This window comes from Echiichthys vipera (genome assembly GCF_963691815.1).
Source record: "Echiichthys vipera genome assembly, chromosome: 12".
Lineage (NCBI taxonomy): Eukaryota > Metazoa > Chordata > Actinopteri > Perciformes > Trachinidae > Echiichthys > Echiichthys vipera.
In genome coordinates, this window is record NC_139837.1 from 23,395,614 (window position 1) to 23,419,597 (window position 23,984).

At 41.9% G+C, this 23,984-nt stretch overlaps 1 protein-coding gene across 1 annotated transcript; it reads left to right on the forward strand.

The window, feature by feature from the left end:
• The first annotated feature begins 30 nt into the window (after positions 1-30).
• trmt61a (tRNA methyltransferase 61A) lies at positions 31-20,058 on the forward strand. Its single transcript, XM_083923947.1, has 4 exons — positions 31-172; positions 3,217-3,563; positions 12,551-12,817; positions 19,440-20,058. The coding sequence occupies exons 2-4, from the start codon at positions 3,233-3,235 to the stop codon at positions 19,739-19,741; spliced, it is 900 nt and encodes a 299-aa protein (XP_083780073.1). The 5' UTR covers positions 31-172; positions 3,217-3,232; the 3' UTR covers positions 19,742-20,058.
• Positions 20,059-23,984: the final 3,926 nt, after the last annotated feature.

The window sequence follows — 23,984 nt, forward strand, 5'->3', positions numbered from 1 at the left end:
CATCCGGTCGCGTCTCCTCAACTTCCTCTGAAAACAACCCCACGTGTGTGTGTCAGGGGAATGAATGTGGTGCCGTCAGCGCTGATTCAACCGCATTAAGAACACGGTTAGCCGTTAACTCTCCAACGGTTGTGTTCGTTTGAAACGTCAAAGAACGCCACTTCTGAAGAAGGTAGGTCGCGAGCCCCCCAAAGGCTCGTTGACGTGCTGAGCGTAAGTTAACGGCTGTGGTTGCTAGTGTTAGCACATTAGCTAGTTAGCAAGTGAAGCCAGAGTTTAACGTTCAAACACGAACTTCAGTAACACTCGTCCGCAAGTTTTGCTAACGGTAAACGTTACAGACAGTCTGCACTGTGACCTAATTTATAAACTGTGTTGGTAATAAATAAAATAAATTGGAGTGTTTATAGTTTTAAAACATTCAAATATGACCCAGTAACTTTTTTAACACCAGCTGCTAACATCAACAGTTAACGTTAACTTTAATATTAGCGTCAGTTAGGATATCGTCGCTAAATGAGCAAGGTTAACGTTAGAAAAAACGTACAAAAAGTATGTTTCTTCATCGACTTGTTACCCCTCAGCCTATTTTAATCTAACGTTAATGTTTAAATAACCAGAGGCTAAATTTAGCCTTGACAACGTTAACCCCAACGAGTTAACGTAAGTTAAGTTAACGTCGACCTAACCCAAGCACTTAATTCAATCCCAATCACTGTGGGCAACGATATGGCAAACAGTAACTACACAAAACTCCGAGAAACATTTCTAAAAAGTAGCTTCATTATAATTAATTAATCTAACTCACATATTCTCTATGTTATCCGCCATGTTTTCGTCCTTTTTTCTTTCGTGAATCAGCAGAGTGAACCCGTCTTTTTCTTTCTTGCGTCTATCGTTAACTAACGTAAGTTGGTTTAATTGAACTGTTAAAAGGAACTGTCGTTATTCTTCAGTTTGAAATATGCCGATTTTAAAACGACACATAACGGCTTGTGCGCGTGAAGAGAATGGATGGAGAGCGGTTACCGTGGTAACCGAGCCACCATCCTGGCCTGTGAAGTGAAGGGTCCAGTTTCTGTCCAATTTAACAGAAACTGGGGGAATAGACAGGAAACTGTGAATATCAACTAAGTTTAACATGTTTGTTTGGTTGTCAGGCACTTTCCTATCATCATTTATCAAGTTTGATATATTCAAAAAAATCAGGGTTTCTCTAGACATAGTTACAACTTTGATGCTAACCTGAAAGCTATTTAAAATTAAAAGTTGGAAACATTCATTCATTCATCTTCAACCGCTTATCCCGGGGTCGGGGTCGCGGGGGGGCTGGAGCCGATCCCAGCTGACATCGGGCGTGAGGCGGGGTACACCCTGGACAGGACGCCAGTTTATCACAGGGCACATAGAGACAAACAGAGACAGACAACCATTCACACCTAAGGGCAATTCTTAGAGTAATCAATTAACCTAACACCTGCACGTCTTTGGATTGTGGGAGAAAACCGGAGAACCCGGAGGAAACCCAATTATTATAACTCCAATATGACATAAACACAGCATAAGCATCAGGGATAGACTTTGGTTTGGATCTATCTGGTAGTCAGACTTCAGAGAGACGTCCAGATTAATCTGAATAACACTGGTCCACATTAGCCGGGGGCAGGGTGGCTGACTTCTTAGGGTGCACTCACACTGTCCATCCGTCCCGTGCCCTGTATTTTAGGGTACTTGTCCCCCCCTCCCTATCCCCCCATGGCCCAGGCCCGTTTGTACTCGCACTACCTGGGCCTCGGCAGAATGCTTCTTGCTGTCCATACGTCATCACGCCGTAACACGTCACACGCATTGATTGACGTCATCGCGATGCGTCCCTTTGTTTACAAATCTTTCCATAGACCTCAGAGTTTTTGTGCGTCTTGTTCGACTGTTTTTGAATATTTTCATCCGACCAAATCTGCAGTAAACACTCCACCTCCGCATCACACCAACGTGAACCTTTCACCGCCATTGTGTTAAATGTCCGCCAATGGTCCTTCCTTCTTTTTTCTATGTCCCAACAGGCGCACATAAAATGACGTCAGGGCCGCCGTATGGCTCGTGCACGTGCGCATGCGCATGCTCGTGCTCGTACATGTGAAAACGTGCTTTACTAAAGCCCACCTCTCCCAAACGGGCCATGGCCGCAACTAGGCGCGGTGCGGTTGCACTCACACTGGTCAAACGAACTAGGCTTAGCCGTTAAACCTGTTTGGGCACGGTACGGATGGATAGTGTGAGTGCGCCTTTAGGTTCAAATAGTCTGAAGTGTCTCAACTAATCTAGCAGCAAAATTACTGTAAGACTAGTCTAACACTCAAGACCAGTCTAAAATATCTTTTTTGAAACTGGACCTTGTTCTACTAATAAATATTATCTTTGTAGACCATAGATGTGTTATTAGAAGTCGGCCGGATTCTATCCAATGAGAATTGCGGAGGGGGGGGAACAAACTTGGGTCTGAGGTTCTTTTGTTTAAAGACTCTTAATATGGGCCCCAAAAGACAGCTTATCATCCAACCAAATGCCTAAGTATTTGTATGAGGTTACTATCTCTATTCGAGTACCATCTTGAGTTAAGACAGTGAAATCTATAGGAGAGCGAGAACATGCAAAAAGCATTTATTTTGTTTTACTAGCTTTTAGTACCAACTTCAATCATACCAGAGATTTTTGTGACTGATTAAAGGCGCACTGTAAATATTGAATTTTACTCCAAAAAATAAAACTGACTTTCATTTGTGTTTATTTTATTTTGACAAATGTATGTGCAAAACTCTAGATTGAAGCGGGCAACATCAACATGAAAAAATATAATAAAATAACAAAAAGAGGGCCTTATTATTTAGTTATTGTTGAACCAAACCTGACCCAATCTACCAACACACCAAACTCCCATCTCAAATGTAACCATTTAAAGTTTGAATACATTTTTGTTATTTATCGGTTATTTTTCAAAATCCACATGAACAACTCTTCAGATCAGCACTTAAATTAACTTTTAAAGCTGGTTCGCCTGTTAGTGCCGTTATTAACTTCTTCTAAATACAATACAATTGCAAAAAAGCAACATGACATGGGTTTTGTTTGAGAGACTTGGGGGAAGTAATATTTTGTAGGGATGCACACAGAGACATGTAAATAGTTTTGCGTTAATCTCCTTCTTCCCTGTTACAGAGTGACGGCGCTCACCATGAGTTTTGTGGAGTACTCCGACTTCATTCAGGAGGGGGACATCGCCATCGTCTACCTGGGCCACGAATCCATGATGCCAGTCAAGGTGCAGCAGGGCGCCCAAACGCAGACGCGTTACGGAGTTATTCGCCACTCCACAGACTTGATCGGTCAGCGTTATGGGTCAAAGGTCACCTGCAGCAAAGGCGGGTGGGTTTACGTGCTTCACCCCACGCCTGAGCTGTGGACGGTCACCCTGCCGCACCGCACACAGATCCTGTACACAACTGACATCGCCACCATCACCATGCTGCTGGAGCTGAAGCCGGGCTGTGTTGTCTGCGAGTCAGGTGAGGGTGACTTCAGATTCAAGATCAATATTAGTGACGGTTTTTTTAGGTATGACATAGTTTGGAAATGAGTGAATAGTTTAAACAATTATTTATGGCACAGAATGGTCTATATAAAGAACGAGTTAAGCAAGCAGGGGAGCTAAAGCTAGTCAGTCATATTGCTTACACTAATTTTAATCTGTTTGTAATAATCATAAGAAAGTCTACTGCAACTGCCAGAAATGTTTGGTTTAAAAAGAGAACATGATAGTTCACGAGCCGTCTTTAGCTGAATACTTACTGCTAGAATGATTGATCCAGATTCATCTGAATAACACTTGTCCACATTAGCCGGGGGCAGGGTGGCTGACTTTATAAGCTCAAATAGCCTAAGGGCGCATTCACACTGTCCATCCGTACCGTGCCCAAGCACGTTTCACGGCTAAAGTCTAGTTTGTTTGACCAGTGTGAGTGCACCCATTTGGGAGAGGTGGGCTTTTGTAAAGCACGTTTGCACATGTAAGAGCAAGAGCGTGTGCACGTGTACGAACACGAGGCCTACGGTGGCTCTGACGTCATTTTATGTGCCCCTTTTTCGGACATAGAAAAAAGAAGGAGGGACCATGCGCAGGCATTTCAAACAATGGCGGTGAAAGGTTCACGTTGGTATGATGCGAAGGTGCAGTGTTTACTGCAGATTTGGTCGGATGAAAATATTCAAAAACAGTCGAACAAGACGCACAAAAACTCAGAGGTCTATGGAAAGATTTGTAAACAAAGCAACGCATCGCGATGACGAAATGATTAAAACTAGCAGAACAGAGGAAAATGTCACAAAAATACAGTAATATCAAATATGCTATGGTTTGAAACATATTTTTAAAGATACAATATGAGCCACATTAAGAGAGAAAGTGCTTTAATTGATTAGATAAAGGTCGGATTGGTCTTTTTATTCATTTGGCACTATGAAAATTTCTTGAAACGGTGCCGCTTGCTCAGTGAAATCAATGGCGGTCGGGTCACAAACTTTCTCAAATCACAGCTAAATGGAAAAAGTGTTTCTGAAAACATTTAAGGTAGAAATGGTCAATACAGAAACAGAATATCGAGTCATATTTGATCAGAGCTGCCTAGTTTGACAGTTTGATGGGAGATTCATGATCCTGAAAAACTCAGCGGATGGTGACGCTGTCAGCCATCGTCTTAAACCCGCCCAACATGATGAGAGAAACAGTTGTGGTTCATCCGCACGGTATCAAGCGGCTGGAAATCTGTCTGGGGAGATGGGCCACACCAATCATCCAGAACAAATGAAACTTGGGTTAGGCAGGTTCGTCTGGTTTCCAGGCTAATTGCAGACTGCCTGGTTTAAATCTTCCTGTTCGCACCTTTTTCAGTCTGATGTTTTGTCACACAGAGCCTCGGCTGTTGATATTGAACAGCACGTGACCACTCACATATGCGCCTGAGACAGTTATGTAACACAGTATATGTTTTTGTGTCACTTTTCATCTCTCGCCTCCCATTTGTTCAATTGCAATCACTCCGAGTGTGTTTGTGCGTTTTCAGGGTAAGCTGTAGCTGCAGTCTTTTCCAGTCCAAGGGCAGCGAGGAGGGGGGATGGGTGTGGATGTTGTTATGCGTGTGTGGTGGTGCAGTGCTTCATCATGTCTTACTGCTGGCAGCCCTGCACATGTCACTTTATTGATTGTACTTAGTGGAAATTGTTTGAGTTTGGAGGGGTCTCCTGGGTGATGAATGAGCTCAGTGGGAAATCTGTTTAGTCAGCACGAGGGCTGCACTATGTGCATTGGTATCACATTACTGTGGCCTTTTTTAATGCATATTAAACACTGCATCCACATGCATGCATTATATCACATGTAAATTCAGAGGAATAATCCTTAAATGTCAGGTGAAATTTTATTGAATTACTTCATGAATGCAGCATTTTCTTTGCTGCACATAGCACTTGAGTATCGTTATGTGTCAGTGAGGTGCTAATCAGCGTTTTGTATGACACCACGGTGACTCATAATGTTCAGCCTGAAAGTTTATAACGTTTTCATTACGTGTCCTCCTGTGGAGGGGGGACTTTATGTCAGTGAGCTGTGTAAACACGCAGCGATTAGAGGTGATAATTATGTTGGCTGTTCTCACATCAGGCCCACAAGCCAAGCCTGCTGAAGGAGCATCCGGTCATGTAGAGCAGTCACCTTGGAAGTGTTTGAACTATTTATTATATGTTTTATTTTTTTATCCACCTCTATCAGGGCTTCAGTGTACTCAGTAAACACTCACTGTAACCCAAGGGCTTTTGAGTCATAGTATTGAGGCTTTGCAGGTGGTGCAGGGACAAAGTCATGTCCACCAACAAAGAGAGGGACTCAGGGTTTTAGTCCAGTCCACACATGCTGTGGACAAACCAGCCCGTACTGGCATCTAAGGTTGCGACTGTCCTGTGTAACAGCAGCAACTAGTTTGCTGAACCCGCGGGGAGTCAGACTCAGAAAAATCCAGAACCCTGGTGCTGGGGTTTACGCTGGCTAAGTGTGAAATATATTTTGGTTTTAGTTGGCTAACGTTAGCTTGCTTGTTAATGCAGATGAATTGCTAGCTAGCTGACATAGCAAAAATACTGTCTTAAGTGGATAACGTCAGCTAATTCATCCAGATTCCATAAAGTGATGTTGCTGGCTTGAAGTTTGCAAATTACTGCAGCCTGGGTCCAACTCTGGACCTCTTCCCTTTCCTACATGTACACAATAAACGCATAAGAGGGCAGAAAAATAATCTTTCCGTGCAGCATAGCTAAGTTACAGCTAGCCGGCTCCTTAGCTTGCTTGTCAAGAATTGTTAGCTCAACACTATGCATACATTAACAGATCCTTTTGCCAATTTATTGGGCCAGTATTTCATCTTATGTCAGGTCCACTGATGATGTAATGGGGGGAAAAAACAAGAGAGAGAGAGGGAGAGAGCGCTCTTGTGATGTTCTAGTTAATGCTAAGGAAGCGTTTCAACCTTGACGTAATTGGACTTCTTTGATATACACTGCATTTGTGTGAATCTCATTTTGTCTTAGAAAATGGCAGCTTAAATTTAGATATGTATATCAATTTCTGTAAAAACGCACATCGATCAAACCCTATTTCATATCAGCACATAGTCCATCTTAAGGTGGGCCAGGACAACCACCTACGGTTGGCCTTCACTACAACATTTAGAGGTTGATTACTGAAGTCTACAGAGACAGAAGTAGGTTGGTGACTGGAGGACTTCACTCTTTGCCTTTCACTTTCTGCCGACTGGGAAATAACCTTCTTTGACCCCTGGTGTGGTTTTTGCTTCTCATCCAGGAAACCACTATGACAGTTTCAGAGTACTGCAGAACAGAAAGCGGAGGTGACCTAACAGTTCAGGTTAACAGCTCCTCCCCCACCACCATCATCATCCTCTTCTTCCTCACGTACAGTAGCGGCCCACTGACTTGACGTCTTGTTCTCTGAGCAGATTAGAAACACTGATATGAGTCACGGGTTGCCTTGACCATTTGCATGAAAGCAAAGCTCTTGTTAAAGGGCAATTTGTCATCATTTGTTTATTAATTTGCTCTTTATTACAATAAGCTGTAGTGGAAAAAGATTTGAGATTTCAGCATGTTTGTATCCTTTATAAAGAGCTGGTGGTTAATGTGGCCACCAGATCTTTTAACTGAATCGTGTCAAAAGGGTCAACCAAAGTTTCATTTCCTCACTTCTTTATTTCATGAACTAAAGCAGACAGCACAGCACCAAGTGTCAGACATTACTGATCCTAAAACAACGCTAATTCTTTAGTCATGCTAGCAGCCACATGCCTCTAATGATGACAAGGTCCAAGATGGTTGCTCCACCACTCTGTTCCACCACTTTGTTCCAGGCTGAAATATCCCAATAACTATTGGATGGATTTCCATGAAACTGTGTACAGATATGCAAGGTCCCCAGAGGATGAATCCTTATAAATTTGGGGATCCTCTTACTTTTCTTCTAGTGCTATCATCAAGTAAGAGTTTGACTTATCCAGGGAAATGGTTCCACATCTGCTGGATTGATTGGGACCATATGATTTACAGACATCCACGGTTCCCAGATGATGAATCCTAGTGACGGAAGTGCTATTACGAGAGTGTTGTTAGGTTTTTAAGTGAACTATCTCAACCGCTATTGGATGGATTGCCATGAAATTTTGTACAGATATTCATGGTCCCCAGATGACCAATCTTAAAAATTATGAGATCCTTTGACTTTTCTTCTAGTGCCCCCATCACATCAAATTTTTAAATGTCTGATACTTTGGTTTATGACCAAATATCTCCAAAAGGTATGACTTTGTTTACTGCGAATTTAGCACTTACAAGCCAAACTAGGATGGCAAACAAAATTATATATAACATTATATAATTGCATTAATATGAACTTTATTAAGCTATATTAGCATGTTTCAAAAAATATATATAAATACTGAGTCACAACATGACTCAACAGCAGCTAAGAGTCAAAACATCACATTTTTAACCTCAGAGCGAGTTTGTCACGATCGTTGTGTGCAGCTTTTGTTGCTGTTTCATGCTTCATGTTAGGGTAGTCCCTGACTACAATTTTCATTGTCGAATCTGATTTGTCATGTCTTGCCTTTAGTCGATTAATCGTCAAATCAGTTTGGGTTTTTTTTTCGCTCATGACTGTCAGACTGTGTCGGATTGAACGTCTATAATGAATATTCAAATGAAATGATTATTCAGATTAAACAGGAGCAGACGGTTGTATTATCTGACGCCCAGATGGATTTAAAGCCCAGCCAAGATGCTCTCTGACGGTGCCGATCCCGGATCAGTACAACTTAGTCTACGAGGGGGAGGGGTTATTCTCGCACACTGCGGAGATAGATTCAAAGCACATGAGTTATTTTCACATTTTTAGCAACATTATTTATTAATAGGCTTATATTTATACCCCACAAAGGCTATTTAGCATGGTTTATTGGGAGAAATCAAGCATCTATATGTAAAATCAGACATTCAGCACCCCCAGAGCCAGAATGGAATAATCCATTGTTTCATAACCACATTTTGGATTGAATCGTCGAATAGTTGAATATTCAGGGTCACCCCTACCTCATGTGTTCCGTCTCTCTGAGCAACTCTTGGCTCCTTTTCATGATACTTGTGCAAGTTTAACACAGATTCCCCTCTTCAGTTTAGTGCGTACAAACTCATTATAAACAGTCCTGCTTTAGAGGAACATTTTACCCGAGGACTGACGGTCTCATGCTCTCACTGTAATAATTTGTCTTCAGTTACACACTTAGAAAACCAGACTCATTTTATTAATTTTTTTGCACTTTGTGTACTCTCTGCTGATGAGTAAAAATCCCCATTTTATTACACAGGTTAAAAAAAGTGTCCCCTATAATCACATTTAATTTTGTATTTGCACATTTCTGGCATAATTTTTGATCAAAACTGCTGATGCCGAGTGGATTGTACTTGGCGACATACTCACTTGGATGGAAACGGCGCCCGTCAGCACGCTGGCATGGAGCCTGAAGTCCAGTCGGATTCTCTGCTGATTGATCGCCTGTTTATTGCGGATCGAGTTCAGATGGTGTGTGAGCTCCGGGGCTCGCCCATCAGTCAGAAAGCGCTCTGCCGGAGACGCGCAGCCATTTCCTCTCAACAGTAAACTTTACAGATGAGCATTGACGTGTTCAGTTGTTCTAACAGTACAAACAAAACTGAGGCTGCTGTTTGTGGTGTAGTTGTTTAAGTTTATCCTGTTGCTTTAGCGCCACATGGAGATGAAATGCCATGATGATTAAAGCTGAAACAAATTAATCAATTAGTTTGTCAACCAAAAAAATCTATCAACAGCTTTTTTTGATAATTGATTAATCACTGAAACCATTTAAGGAGCAAAAACTAACTGCCCCCTGAAGATTTGCTGTTTTTCTTCTATTGTAAATTAGAAATATCTTTTTGTGTTTAAGTTGATCCCCAGACACATGCTGCCACCATTTACTGGCATTTTATAGTCTAATCAATTGATTTAATAATTGTTGATAATTTTTAGATTGTTGTATGCGGTGTAGTGGTTAGCACTGTCGCCTCACAGCAAGAAGGTTCGCATCCCGGCTTGGGCCTTTCAGTGTGGGTTCTCTCCGGTTTCTCCAGTTTCCTCCCACAATCCAAAGACATGCACGTGTTAGGTTTATTGATGACTCTAAAACGCCCGTAGGTGTGAATGGTTGTCTGTCTCTGTTCGTCTCAATGTGCCCTGCGATATACTGGCGTCCTGACCAGGGTGTACCCCGCCTCACGGGTGTGCCCTCCCCCCTGCGGCCCCGACAGGGATAAGCGGTTGAAGATGAATGAATGAATGTATAATAATTGACAATAGTTTGCAGCCTTAAACATATCGTCTGAGTAGTTTACAACTGCATGATGCATTTGAATAGGCCACACTTATTTAGGTATTTGGCATTTAGGTATAGGATTAATAGAAATATAGAATTGATTAAATGTCTGTTTGCAGCCACGGTCTATCTTTCCACCAGATTTTAATGAATTCCGTCAAGTCTTTTTTGAGAAATGTTGCTCCCTAAAAGACAAACAAATGGGAAAGAAAACTTCCTTAATTGATAGATTAATGCAAACCCAACATGAAGAACACAGTGTCAATGAAACAGACTTTTGCATTGGATTGTGTAACTAAATGAGTCACTGCATGTTCAACATAAAGTCCATCAAGTATGGACAATCTGCCCAGTTAGTCCTTCACCCATAACGATAAAAACGTTGTTTATGACTTATGAGGAAACTCAAATCAACATGCTTATCAGAGAGTTATTAGGCGTCTGTCTCTGCTGTATTTTTTATCTGCATATTGAAATCAGCATGTCCTCTTGGGTTTACTGCATCCATTCACAGTTTCACCATTTACTGTTGTTCCTGTCCGGCTCAGCAGTGTGAGGTTTTTGCAAGTCAAAGTGCTGCTGTGGGGTAAACATTGCCCTCTTTGTCGCCACACGAACAAAGGCGGCGGTGACGTAATGTCAGAAGGAGAAGACGAGGGGGGAGGGGGTGGTCGTCTGGGGTTCTAGCTGTGCTCTCACCGCTTCATCCCCCCTCCTCCTTTACTGCAACTGCACCACGACTGCTGTTATTGAACTAAAACATCACTCTTCGGCAGCAGGCATTAAGGACCGACCAGAGCACCGCGGGGCAAAGAGGGCACACTCAGAAACGTAGCGTCCACTTATCAGCCCGAGTGGAGAGGGCGAGCCCGTGTGAAAGTGTTGAAGTATCAGCTGTGAGCTCATGGTGTCGACTGTCTCAGGACAGAGGGAAGACTTTGAGACATAACAAGATGACGTACTTGTTAGGGTTTCTATGAGATTTGCGTCCACCCTTGAGAGATTTTCTTTATCTGGTTTGCAGGACCTGATAGTGATGTGAGTGTTGCATGCAACATGACATTCAAAAAAGATCCCAAAAGCATCATCCTCCTCTTGACCTACATACTCTGGAGCAAACAATAAAACCCTGCCGAGCTCCCAATACATGTTGTTGTCTGTCCTGGAACTATATGGGATTTTTTAAGGTTGATGCTGATACCAATTTTTAGAGGAGAAACAATCTCAGATTACCAGAATAGCGGCCGATGTTGTTCTATATTTTGAGCTATGTGGATTTTTTGCACTGATATATGCCTCTGCAAAGATGCTCAGAAAGCTGCGTTTAGAAATAAATAATTGTATTATATAGCATGTTTTACATTCAAGTGTTAAAGAAAGAAGTGATTTGGGTCATGCGTTGCCATTGTGACCAAGATTGCTGGATTAACTCCGTATATAAATATTATTATTTTTATTAAAGAGCTGCTGCTCATGGGGGATTTTTTTGGTAAATCATGAAGTAATAGTGTGGTCTTGACCTACTCTATATGTAAAGTGTCTTGAGATAACTTTTGTTATGCTTTGGCACTGTAAATAACATTTAATTGAAAAGATGTCCAAGAAGAATTGTGTATTGATTTAAGTATTATATTAATTTAAAAATGCTATATTTACAAAATCAGCCATGGTTTCCGAGAACTTGAAGCCTCCAACGCTGTCACACTGAGAAAATAAAGAATTAATAAAAATAAAATAAGTATCATGTTCAGTAAAAAATAGCTTTATGACACATTTCTTAATCACCCCAAGCACTGTGCTAGGCCCGGACGATATGGAGGGGGACAGCAGGGACCCCCTCTTCAGGAGAACTAGTTTGAAAATATGGATGTCAACAAGCTAGAAGCTTGTTTCTGTGAGTCATGCATTCGCCCCGAAATGTTTTTGTGAGGAAACAATGTTTTAGGTTGTGGATGTGAAAAAAAACAATCCTTATAGGGGAATTGTGACTGTTATGATTGAGAATAAGCATTAGGTGTTGGGCAGGCTGTATTGCTGTGCATCATTATTCCTGCAGGGAGATGCATTGCTTGGAGGAATTGATACGATCCCTCCATCTTGGAATGAACTACTCGTGCTCATCCCTAATATTTGGATATGTCTAGGTGTTCTTTGTTTTTTCTATTGAGTGGTTTAATCAGTTGGCCTTAAAAATGTTAGAAAATTCCCATCAAATATTCCCAAAGCCCTTTATTACATCTTCACGTGTCTTGTTTTGTTCAACCAACCCAAAGATATTCAATTTACTCTAATAGAAATGAGGAAAGCGGCATAAGCTTAGACACCTAAAATGTGATTTTTTTTATTTTGAGCTTTAAAAAATGATGAAAAGATTACAAAAACAGCTGCAGGTCAATTTTCGGTTGATCTACATAATAAATGCAGTGGATATAGTGTAATATAACGCATTATTCAAATTGTTTTGTAACTCATTCTTTGTTTTCAAAGTGAATCCACATTCCATTCTGTTCTGTGACTCATCCTCCTTGTTGGCGTCTGCGTCGTAGGGACAGGTAGCGGCTCTCTCTCCCACGCCATCCTGCGCACCATCGCCCCCACAGGTCACCTGCACACGGTGGAGTTCCACCAGCAGCGGGCGGAGAAGGCGGCGGAGGAGTTTAAGGAACACCGCGTGGGTCACCTGGTCACCGTCAGGAACCAGGACGTGTGCAAAGACGGCTTCGGAGTGACCGGGGTGGCGGACGCCGTCTTCCTGGACATCCCCAGCCCCTGGGAGGCGGTGAGGCACGCCAAGGCTGCGATGAAGAAACAAGGTGACTCTCCATTCCATGTCTTTTGATATTGGTGCTTGACCAAAAGAGTCTGTCAAGCTCTCACACAGGGATGTCGGGGTTAACCACAGTTGCATAACGTCACAGTTTCATGACAGTAAGAACTGTAGAAGCGTCAATATCTATGGCGTCCTGATTCCTGTGTTTTCACCCTGTGAAAACAGATCTCACGAGTCACGTTGTGCTGAGAAGAAGAGTTGTAAGAATGTCAGAGGGAACTGACATTCAGCCTTTTATCCAGTGTCCAGTTTAGTAGTTGTAGTAGAGCTGCAGATAAATAGGGTGTGTCCAACAATGAAGTAAATTGTCACCAAGTGCCAGATTAACACCAATAACTGGAGGGATCTGAAAGTGTTCTTTGATCTTGGTGCCTTGGTTATTTAAAAAAAACATGGTAGTACAGCAGTGGTATAGCCAGAGCAGATATTCTTTCAAAGTCTGAAAAAATAACAGCATTTCAGAATAAATCCAGAATTAATACTTTGACCTCCACTGTAGATATTTGTGGCGTTTCCTCTGAGGAACAATCCCCATCACCTGATGTTGACTCGCCCTGACGCAGCAGGAACATGACTGTGACTAAGCACATTTTAAAACACCAGCCAGTGAATTTATTCCCCCCCGGGCCGTGTCGCCTCGCCCTGCACTCACACATCGATCCGGGCCGGCACAGCACTCATTAACTCTGACCTTGTGTGTGTTTGGGTGGGTCGCAGAAACATGCTATGGTCTCTGTGACAACCAGGAGCAGCAGCATGTCCGGGCAGGTCTGCAGATCACTGAGGGGGTGAGAAGGAAAGTCAAGGGTCATATTCTATAGGCAGAGCACGGAGCTTCCTGCTCAGTGACCTTCAGGTGCTCGCAGCGAGTTTGTTCTGTGTTTTGTTTTGAAAATCTTGACTAAAGAATGTGAGACCGATATAGATCATTTCATGTCTCGATGATAATTTATATATCTAGATATTCTGGTAATTTGATAAATTAAAAGTCAATATGAAATAACCACATGATTAAGCCTATCTTTGTATAATCCTGTTGAATTAAATACTGGACAACTGAAAAGTATTTGAGTGCAAAATAAACATAACCTGCAAGAATCAGAACTTAAAGCATCGTCCAGATGACGGAAATATTTGAATTATAATATTTTGGCACCGCACTAAAACAATAATGACAAATATATACATCTGACAGTTTTATTTTATTTTAAAGATATATATGTATTTTAGGCGCCCTGCTGGTATGATGATTTTGATTGTAAAACTGAAACTTTCAAATTATACTATAAATTATATTATATAAAAAGTATTTAGTTGATTAGACCGACTGAAATGTAAAGAGGCGTGCTAACTGATTATCTGCAGCTGCATCACTACGAGGTACAGGCTAATGTCAAACCTACAGCACGAATGCTACATAAGATAAGCATTATTGCAACAGTTGTACAGATCTGCAACTGCTTTTATAATCTAGTCATCATTTTGAGTTGTTTTGAAGCAAAAAAATACCACATTTTGGTTGTTTAAGCTTCTGAAATGTGAATATTTTCTATCCCAAACATCATGTAATGTGTATTTCAGTATGACAGATAAAAATAGAAAACGTTAATGCATTAAAACGTTTGGATGTTTGGATGTATCGGCTCTCGTGGCATCCCTAATCCAGTTATGTATCAATGAGAGAGCGTTACCAAATCCTTTTACTCAAAACAATTCATCCAAATCAACCGACAGTCTTACAGGATCAAAGGTTTATGAGACTCATAGCCTGATTTAAAAAAAGTAAGCCCCAATATGAAGAGGAATGCTGCTCTCCCTCCTTCCTCTCTGAATCCCTTTTATGGTGCCACTGCTACATATTCCTTTCAGGAGCTGTTGACCCTCTCACGCACACGCACACATACACACGCACACAGATACAGATAAATAGAGTGCAGCCATTGTCAAAGCATGAGTCCCATGACCATACAGGGTTATGCTGCAGGGAGAGAGAGGAGCTGGTGAATGTGGCTCCATAAGGAAAGGCTTGATTCACTTCCCATTTGCTCGGACTGGATGTTTTCTCCAGAGAGCTGGAGGCAAAGCTGAGCACCCCCCCCACCCCCCCCCCCCCCCCCCCCAGTGTCAGAAGTCACCCGGGAAAGCTCTGTGGTGTTGTGCATCACCTGACAGGAAGCCTGCCAGCATTCGAGCAGACGGCCTATTTGCAGGGAAACGACAGGAGGCAAGAGGTGTCGCCTACAGCCCAAATTCATCACCTTGTCGTTCCTTTTCCTGACTCCAGATCTGTTCTCAGGCTCAAGTTGCTGAGAGCTGTTTCACCGCAGTGGACAGAATGTAAGCGCTGTAATTCTTCTGATGTTTTGGCCTGCAGCCCGGCCTGGATCCTGATTAACCCTCCCTCCCTCCCTCCAAAGACTCTTTATTATGCAACCGTAACGCAAACATGTCCCATGAACTCAAACACTCAACAGCCCCGATAAGGAACCCTAATGTTTCACACACGTATAGAGATGCGAGTTGTCGTGGACGTACGGTGGATATTTGAGGCTATTATTAACAGCCTGAGACGCCCTTGTATAATCATCAACCCGGCCCCTCCCTGTGTGTTCGTCCTGGTTGCTAGGGACCGTTGAATTGTGTTTTATGGCGGTCTCGAAGGGAGAACACGGGTCCTGTTAGCTAAAGGAACGTCTGCTATGTGAAACATCCCAAACACAGTGGACTCTTCAACAAGGCTGCCCTCTGCAGACTTTCACCACACCTGACTTCAGAACATGAAGTTTGTATTATTATTATTATTATTATTATTATTATTATCATCACTATCACTGTGGATTATTCCCCTCTGAAAGATTTTAACTGTGACTCTCTGATGATGAAAAACAAACAAATAAAGGAGGATTTTAACACTGATGGTTGTCTTGAACAAGTTTACCGTACACCTAAAAAATTTAATAAATACTTTTAAAATCATGCATATACTGTATTAGAGATAATGCATTAAAATGCTTCCAAGGCCTTTATAATCTGTACATCGTACAACCAACAGACAGGTAAAAGATAATCAATGAGTTTGTAAAGGTTATTTGTCAAATAGGAATGACTCAATTTTAATTCTAAATGGAAAAATGTATTAAAATGAAAAGCAGTATTGGTGTTCCAAATAATTTTTTTATATATTATCATTTGACCATTTTTTAATAATTAACATGTAAATAACAGTTTTCAGCATCTAAACCAACAAGCTGTTAAGCCCAGCTAAGAAAGAAAAAGAGACAGAGAGAGAGGGTCAACAGAGCTAGAGACTAAATGAAGAGAGGGAGCGCTGTAATCAAGGAAAGAAGTAAATCGAGAAGATAAAACAGTATTTTCGCCGTTTCATCACTGCAAGAAATGCAGCTGTAGAGAGTATCTCACTACCTCTGTCCTCATTTGTATTTTACGATGCTACAAATTAAATCCAGTTACGAAAAAAAAAGTCAGAAGTTAGAACAGAAGTACAGAGTCGTTGCTCTGGAGACGCTACACCACTTCATCTCACTGGCAGGATTCAATTAAATGCATTAATTGTTTCTAATTGAATTAAATTATTTCAGAGAGAAAGAAGGATACATAATACAAAACTATACAAAGTTCACACAAAGGAAAAAAAAAGTACTATGCCTGAAAAGGAGTAGGAACATTTTTTCACTTACCCTACCCCTTATTGAGAATTCAGTAATTACTATTATCATTATAATGTATCAACTTGTAAGTCTAATTATACAATAAGAAATCCTATACAACGCATCAGACCAGCACACGTTTTAACGTGTCTCGTCCAAATCTTTGGTCTGAACTGGACTTTAGATGGTGAACATTTCGAAACATTTAGCAGCTAAAAAGAAAGACACTTCCCTCAGGAGGTGGTGGAGACCAAAACAGAGCTGAAAGAGAGCATTTTGGACGTACATTCATCAGGTGGACACAAACCAGAATCTAAATAAATGATAATGTTGCTCTGTAACCGCTGGATGTCCAAATAAGCAAAATAACTATCAACACGATATCAGTATTTCTGGCCAACCCATCTCCCTTGGTGTACGATATTTAGCCATTTTTGTCATTGACGCCAGTTAAATGACTTGAATCATGTCAGAAATGCCTCAACACTAACTGCAAATTCCACCCAGGTCAAGACCGCATCACTTTTCGAGCAGAAAACCTCCAGAAACTCCATTTGTTTCGTGAACCTGAACCCCAATCCTCTCCAGCTGTCCCGCTCAGAGTCACATTCTTGGCTCTTTAGGTCAGCTGGGGGAAAGTTTCCTCAGCTCGATGCTCCGACCTCCCGCCGCGAATCACAGCAGAGTTTCATTAAGAGCCGAGAGGCCCGAGCCGAGAGGTGATCTGTGTTTGTTAGAGCGCTGGATCATCCCCCGATGATCCGCAAACTGGAGCCTGGAGCCCAACGGGTCACAGGCCTGCTTTTTTAGGGAATACAATATGCTTTGAAAAGGGCTTTTGGGTGTAAGAAAAACAAATTATTAATAGTAGTCGTAGTATCACAGGTTCCCCTGGTCCATATTAAGTTTATAAATCTGGTTTCAATTATTTATCTTTAGCCACGACTGCTGTTTTAAGCAAGATTCTTACAACGAAAACAACTTCTCCAAGATTTTGTCCAAAAGTGGCAGAATAACCATGATATGTGAATTATGTAATCTTTGAGTACCCTCGTTCATAAACCTTCTGTTTCATCACACAAACAGACCCCGGGTTAAGTAGATGTGCAGAGATCCCGTTTTGGTGTTTCAGATACTCACTTGGAGATAATTACTGCTGTTATTGTCTCCTGGTGTTAATGTCCATCTCTTATTATGGTTCAGATCATCCCGGTGTCTGTGGAGGGCCAAAAAGCTGTCCGTCTGACTGTTTTTGACAGCAGAAGATTTTAATGTAAATACTGCATGTTTATACTCAGGTGTGAACGTCTTAACATGCTAGAGCAATCGCCGCGTTTCTGGCGTTTTCCCAGACTTCTCACATTACACAGTATACCTTCTGCCCTCTTTTAATTCAGCTTGTTGGACAAATACATGTTTACATTTACACAAACTGTCACGTCACTGTCACAAAGAGTCACGAGTAGGCCGACCTCCTCGCATCCTACACTACCGGATTATTTGAATCGCCTTGACAGGATTTGGAACAAATGATTGTTTATATTTCTCTTTGCCCTCGGACCACGATAACGTCTCCCTCAACAGGTACGTTTTTGTTAGTTGTTTGAGCTTTTTCATACTCGAAGAAACCAAACAGTGTTGGGTAACGTTTCTTGTTATATTACAGTTACATTAAGTTGTTATATTACAGCTTTACGTGCTCAGAAAAATAGCAAAAAGAAAACTCCTTTCACGGTTCCTATGCGTTCCTCGAAAACCTGGACATTTATAGACTTGTTTTCCAGTCATGGTTACACCTGGAAATTGATTTAGATGACCAAATATCCTGCAAATAATCTTTGTTATCCAGGAAAAAAATGTAATTGTATTTTAGCCCATCACTAACTTTTATAGGTGGTTGTGTAAAAGGCTGACATACAGGTCACAACTTGCCACAAAATATATTGTTGCCATTTGTAGTCACCGTAGAGCTTGGGTAGTTAAGATACTATGCAGCTGAGCACCAGTTAATAATGAAAACAAAATATGCAGATGCCTTTGTGCGCGTGAGTAAACTCATCAATACATGTGCAGCGCTCCACTTCTGACTGAAACAACAATATTTAAATTAAAATCACTAAAAATGATTTATTATTATTTATATATTTGATTTATTTTGGAGTGCATGTTTTGCTTTTCTCTGTTCATATTTTACTACGTTAAAAACTGGCAATGGTAACTTGGCACCTGTTGGTGTCCAACCCTGCTAGGTGGGTATGTAGTCTGAAACTCGACTTGTTGGTAGGATAAGCGGCACCGTGTGACACTTCAGAACCGGTTTACCAGACGCAAAGTCATGTCAATCAATCGCTGCGATCTTTTTGCCGTTGTGAGCAATTAATGTTCTGTGTTTTCAAGAAAAACTACTGGAAAATGATTTGTTTGGGTGTGGAACCCTGCTTATGCTATTCCTTGCCACGTTGCTGTGATTGCTTGGCCAGTCTGCGGCCACAAACCTGGAACTCTGTAGTCTAGTAAGACCCAATATCCCTTTACGCGGTGTGGCTTCCCCGGGGGTCGCAGCAGCGGTGATTGGCAGTGGAATCTGCTGCTGCTGAGTCCGCGCCGGCTTTCATGCTCTTCCATGTGACACTAGAGTAGTAGTCAGGGGATCATCAAAGTCTGCATGATTCGACCTCTGGGGACCATGAATGTCTGTATGCAACAGATCATGGCGGTCCATCCAGTTGTCGTTGAGATATTTCAGTGGGGATCAAAGTGTTGGAAAAGCCCACGGACACTGAGTCATGATTGTGGCTTCAGATGTGCTCAAAAGAAGGTGAAGACGTTTTTGTTGCTGACTGGTCTCTTTTATTTTGGGGGGACAAACTCTCAACCGTTCAACAAGAACCATCTTCTCTCTATCTTCTCTCTCTCTTCTCTCTCTCTTCTCTCCAGGAGGTCGGGTGTGTTCGTTCTCCCCGTGCATCGAGCAGGTCCAGAGGACGTGCGAGGCATTGACGGATCAGGGTTTCGAGGAAATCTGTACCGTGGAAGTCCTGCTAAGAGTCCACGACGTGCGCACCATCTACCTGCCGCTGCCCGACTTCGGCCCGGACTCCTCCGCACAGACTCAGCCTGACGCCGCAGAGAAAACCCCTCCGGTCCAGACCGCCGTCTCCTTGAAGACCACCACCCCGCCTCGAGAAATCCCAGGTCACACGGGGTACCTCACCTTCGCCACCAAACCAAGAACGTAAAGTGATTTTTTTTCCCCCTTATGTTTCACCAGCGGTAACCGACCTGGTTTCTAATCCAGTGTATTTTCCATGTACATTAATAAGACGGTGATAATCCAGCAGGGGCACCAGGCTCCTCCAGGTCCGACTGGCACCGCAGCACCAAGAGGATTTACAGTTTTGTGTTACATAATTTTTATCCTCCTGTCAACTTGGCATCGGTTTGTTGCTTGCATCAAGCACGAGGGACAGTGATTTCATTTGAGAAGAACAAACTATACTTTGTTTCCCCTTTTTATTAAGACAAAAACTCACTTTTAATGAATTCTTACATTTGTTGGGGGATTAAAATATTTTAATTTTTCAGTTTTTTTGTTTTTTCACTTTTGTATTCAGGTAAATACAATAAATGTGTTAAAATATTATTTGTTTCACTTTTTATTTAACCAGGTAATCGTTTCCCAGAGATCAAACTTCCTTTTTCAAGACAAAGGGAGCAAAGAGATGTTTAAGAATAAATACAGAGATTTTAAAGACATTCTATCATATTGTATTTAACATATAGACAGTTAAGTTGCCAAAAAGTTGGAAGCAAAAACTATTTAGTGAGAATTTAAAGTCTTTACAGCACATTTAAACCTTTCTTTCTTTAACCATCTTCTTGTCACTGATCTGTTTTTACACTTTGACATATGATCAATGTTCCTGTTCACACTGCAAGCGTCTCTGGGACTCAACACAGAACAAAGGCACAGGAAATGTCTGCGGTTAAAGACAGAAAACACAGAGGAGCGTCTGCTTTCTCCTCCTCCCCACATTCTCACCTGTCATAATCAAATGTGACTGATCGCATCGTCAACGTGAGCTTTCCCATCCTCTCTCTCTCTCTCTCTCTCTCACTCTCTCTCTGTCTATCTCTGTCTCTCTCTCTGTCTGTCTCTCTCTCTGTCTGTCTCTCTCTCTGTCTGTCTCTCTGTCTGTCGTCTCTCTCTGTCTGTCGTCTCCCTCTCTATCTGTCTCTCTGCCTGTCTCTCTCTCTGTCTCTCTCTCTATTTGTCTCTCTGTCTGTCTGTGTGTCTCTCTCTCTGTCTGTCTCTCTCTCTCTCTCTGTGTCTCTGTCCGTCTCTCTCTCTGTCTGTCTCTCTGTCTGTCTCTCTCTCTCTCTGTCTGTCTGTCTCTCTCTGTCTGTCTCTGTCTGTCTCTCTCTCAAAAACAGATCAGGTACAGCAAGAAGCACCGGAAAATAATTACTGCGTTATTAAAGTTAGGACTCTGGGTGTTTTCATTCATCTCTGAGGAGGAGTTTCCCTGGAAGATGTTCAGTGTTTAGAACTTTGTCTCTCTTTTGAGACATTTTGTATGTGATCATATCTCATTATGTGACAAAACTATTAGTCCAAACCTCCTGCTGCATTCAGAGGCTGTGGGGATGTTTCGGGGCCAGTTAACGGTCTAATCCCCCCGGGGCTTACCTTGGGTTATAAAAAGCTCTTTGGTTGTTTTAGTCTGCTGTGTTGAACAGGCTGCTGCATCAAGACCAACCCCCTTTTTAATATATCAATAATGTTGTCTATATTTTATTCTACCTGCTCGGGGACTAAAGGGCAAAACCATTACACCTCTCCTTGGGTTATATAAGGTTAATGTTCTTCCTACATTGTCCCTTCAAATAAAGTAACATAACAATATTCATTTGGGGAGGAAAAAATCAACTATAAATTAAAGCAGTAAATAACGTGTTGAAGTTGTTGTGGGAAGATCACAGATCATAAGAGAATTATCTCCGTCAAGGTCGTGCAATGTTAAAAGATAAAAATGTGTATTAGCCCCAAAATTTAACAAGTTCTTCCTCGGCCCATGCTTCACCCTGACACCAAGTTTCATTAAAATCAGACCGCTTCCACGGAGGTTATGAAGCTCCAGCTGGTGAATTATGGGTGGCAGTAGCTCAGTCCTGGGACCGTGAGAGTAGAGGTGCTAGTTCATCTCTTGGGCACTGCTGAGCAGCTGTTGAGCAAGGCACCAAACCCCCAACTGCTCGGGGCGCCGATCCATTGGCAGAACTCCTGACTCTCCCTGTGGAGGAGGTGGGTGTTACTGTGATTTAAACCATCTTCTTGTCGCGTTAAAAAAGAGCGAATACGTTAACAACTGTCACTGTTACAGATGATTCAGTTTGGGAAAGTTACTGTCAGTTTACACCAATTTTTATTTTCATTTATTTCCTTCACCTGCCCACAAAAACAGCATTTATTTGAGTCGTTTCGCAGCTAAAGAGACAGATATTGTTAAAGTAATGCAGCGCAGAATTACCATGCAATGATGATTTAAAACTCTTATGTTTTTTTTTTTTCAACAATATGGAAACAAACTCACGGCAGGAAAAACATGAAAAATTAACATGTATGGCATGCTTTTGGAAATGTGAAGCCTGCTTTTGTGGGAGATAAAGATGTCCCACCTATAATAACCTCCAGAAGGCTGATGAGAATGTTGTCAATCCTCCATTAAATAAATACCAGCTTCTCTGGTGAGCTTCCAGAAAAGTGAGTCATGTAATTGAGTGAAAACTGGACGAACGCCCGAGCACTCAGACATTCGTCCAACCCGCGGACCAGTAGCAGCAGGCGGGCGGCTCCAGAGGGTCCTAATCTGCCCGGGCCGAGGCCGGGAATAGCATCTCTGATCTGCTGGATAACCTGCAGCGTAATCAGCTTGTCTTGTGCTCTCCTGAGCCCCGAGCGCTGATACCCGGCAAACATCCAGGCCTGAAACAGGGCGGTGCAGGAGAGCGTGCACGAGATGAGAGTGGGCGGCACACGTCGAGATCACGGCAAGAGGTGAGAGGGCGTGTCAGGCTCTCAGTCGTGGCTTTAAAGATAAAAATAGCTGCTGGTTTTATTGGTAACTGAGCTGATGGTGAGAGGGCTTTATATCAAAGAAAAGACATTCAATTCAAATTTACAACAACATTTTTTCAGTTGAAACCTTTTTTGTAATTGAAATAAAATGATTTGGCGAAAGAAAACATCAAAACAGGACACGAACATGCCGATGTCGTTTTAAAGATAGGCTCACGGTGCACGTGCAGGAGTTGACACTGAGGTTTGCGGGACATACTGTATATGAAATGCAAACTAAATCAAAGTTTTATAGTAATTTTTTTCAGTTGAAACTTGTTTCTAATTGAAATAAAGGAGATAAAGTGGTTCAGAAGGACACAAGGAATCTTAATCATTTACTTTTAATCTTAATCATTTAATTTTAAATTAAAGATTAAAATAGTGTCAGCTTTTTGGTCACTTAGTTGATGGTGCACAGAGAGAAGGTGACACAAAAGGATCTCAAAGAGATGCTAAATGACCACAATTATACACAAAACGACCAGAATGACTAAAGGGATGCAAAACGACCATGAGAAGATGCTAAACCACTGAAAATAGACACAAAACAATGACAGAGAGAAAAAAATGACGACAGGCACGTAAAATGACTATAAAGCAAGGCTGCCCAATCCTGCTCCTGGGCTCCAGGGCCACTGTCCTGCATGTTTTAAGTTCTCTCTGCTCCAACACACCTGAATCTAAAGATTTTCAATCCTGTGATGAGCTTCAGCTGCTTGATAATGAGCACATCATTAGAATCAGGTGTGTTGGAGCAGAGAGAAACCTAAAACATGCAGGACAGTGGCTCTCCAGGAGCAGGGTTGGGCAGCCCTGCTATAAATGGATGCAAAACCACCACAAAAAGATGCAACATTATTAAAATTAGATGCCAAACAATCACAAAAACATACCAATCAACTAAAAATGTCTAAAAATAAGTGCACAATGACCACAAAGATATCCAAAACCAGAACTTAAAGTAGACTTCCTTGGATGTCTTTAGTTGCTTTTATTCAGTAAAATAAATAATATTCCAGTTTAATTTCCTATTTGTTATATTATGATGAACCCCGTCAGGAGTTCTCAGTGCTGTTTTGCTTTTCCTTGGCAGTATGTGATCAACAGAGGACAGCACAACCACAGGGAGCCCTCACTGCTGCACTTTTCTTTAACCCTTTAATCCCGCTGGGCCTAAAAGAGAAGGAGAGAGGGGGGAAGACGAGGAAAGCATCAGCGATGATGAGATTAGAGGCTGAAAAGAGACTCGGAGGGTAAAGCTTCTGCTGCTGCTGCTCTAATAAACCTCTTACAGTCAAAACCGACTGATTTGAATTTGTATTAATAAGAGTTTATCAAAGTGAAAGTCTCCAGAGTCGGAG

Bases quoted from the DNA above. Each gene is read 5' to 3' on its own strand.
- trmt61a (XM_083923947.1), top strand. From the start codon at position 3,233: ATGAGTTTTGTGGAGTACTCCGACTTCATTCAGGAGGGGGACATCGCC. The intron at 3,564-12,550 runs GTGAGGGTGACT...TCTGCGTCGTAG, and splicing joins CTGTGTTGTCTGCGAGTCAG to GGACAGGTAGCGGCTCTCTC. The intron at 12,818-19,439 runs GTGACTCTCCAT...TCTTCTCTCCAG, and splicing joins GGCTGCGATGAAGAAACAAG to GAGGTCGGGTGTGTTCGTTC.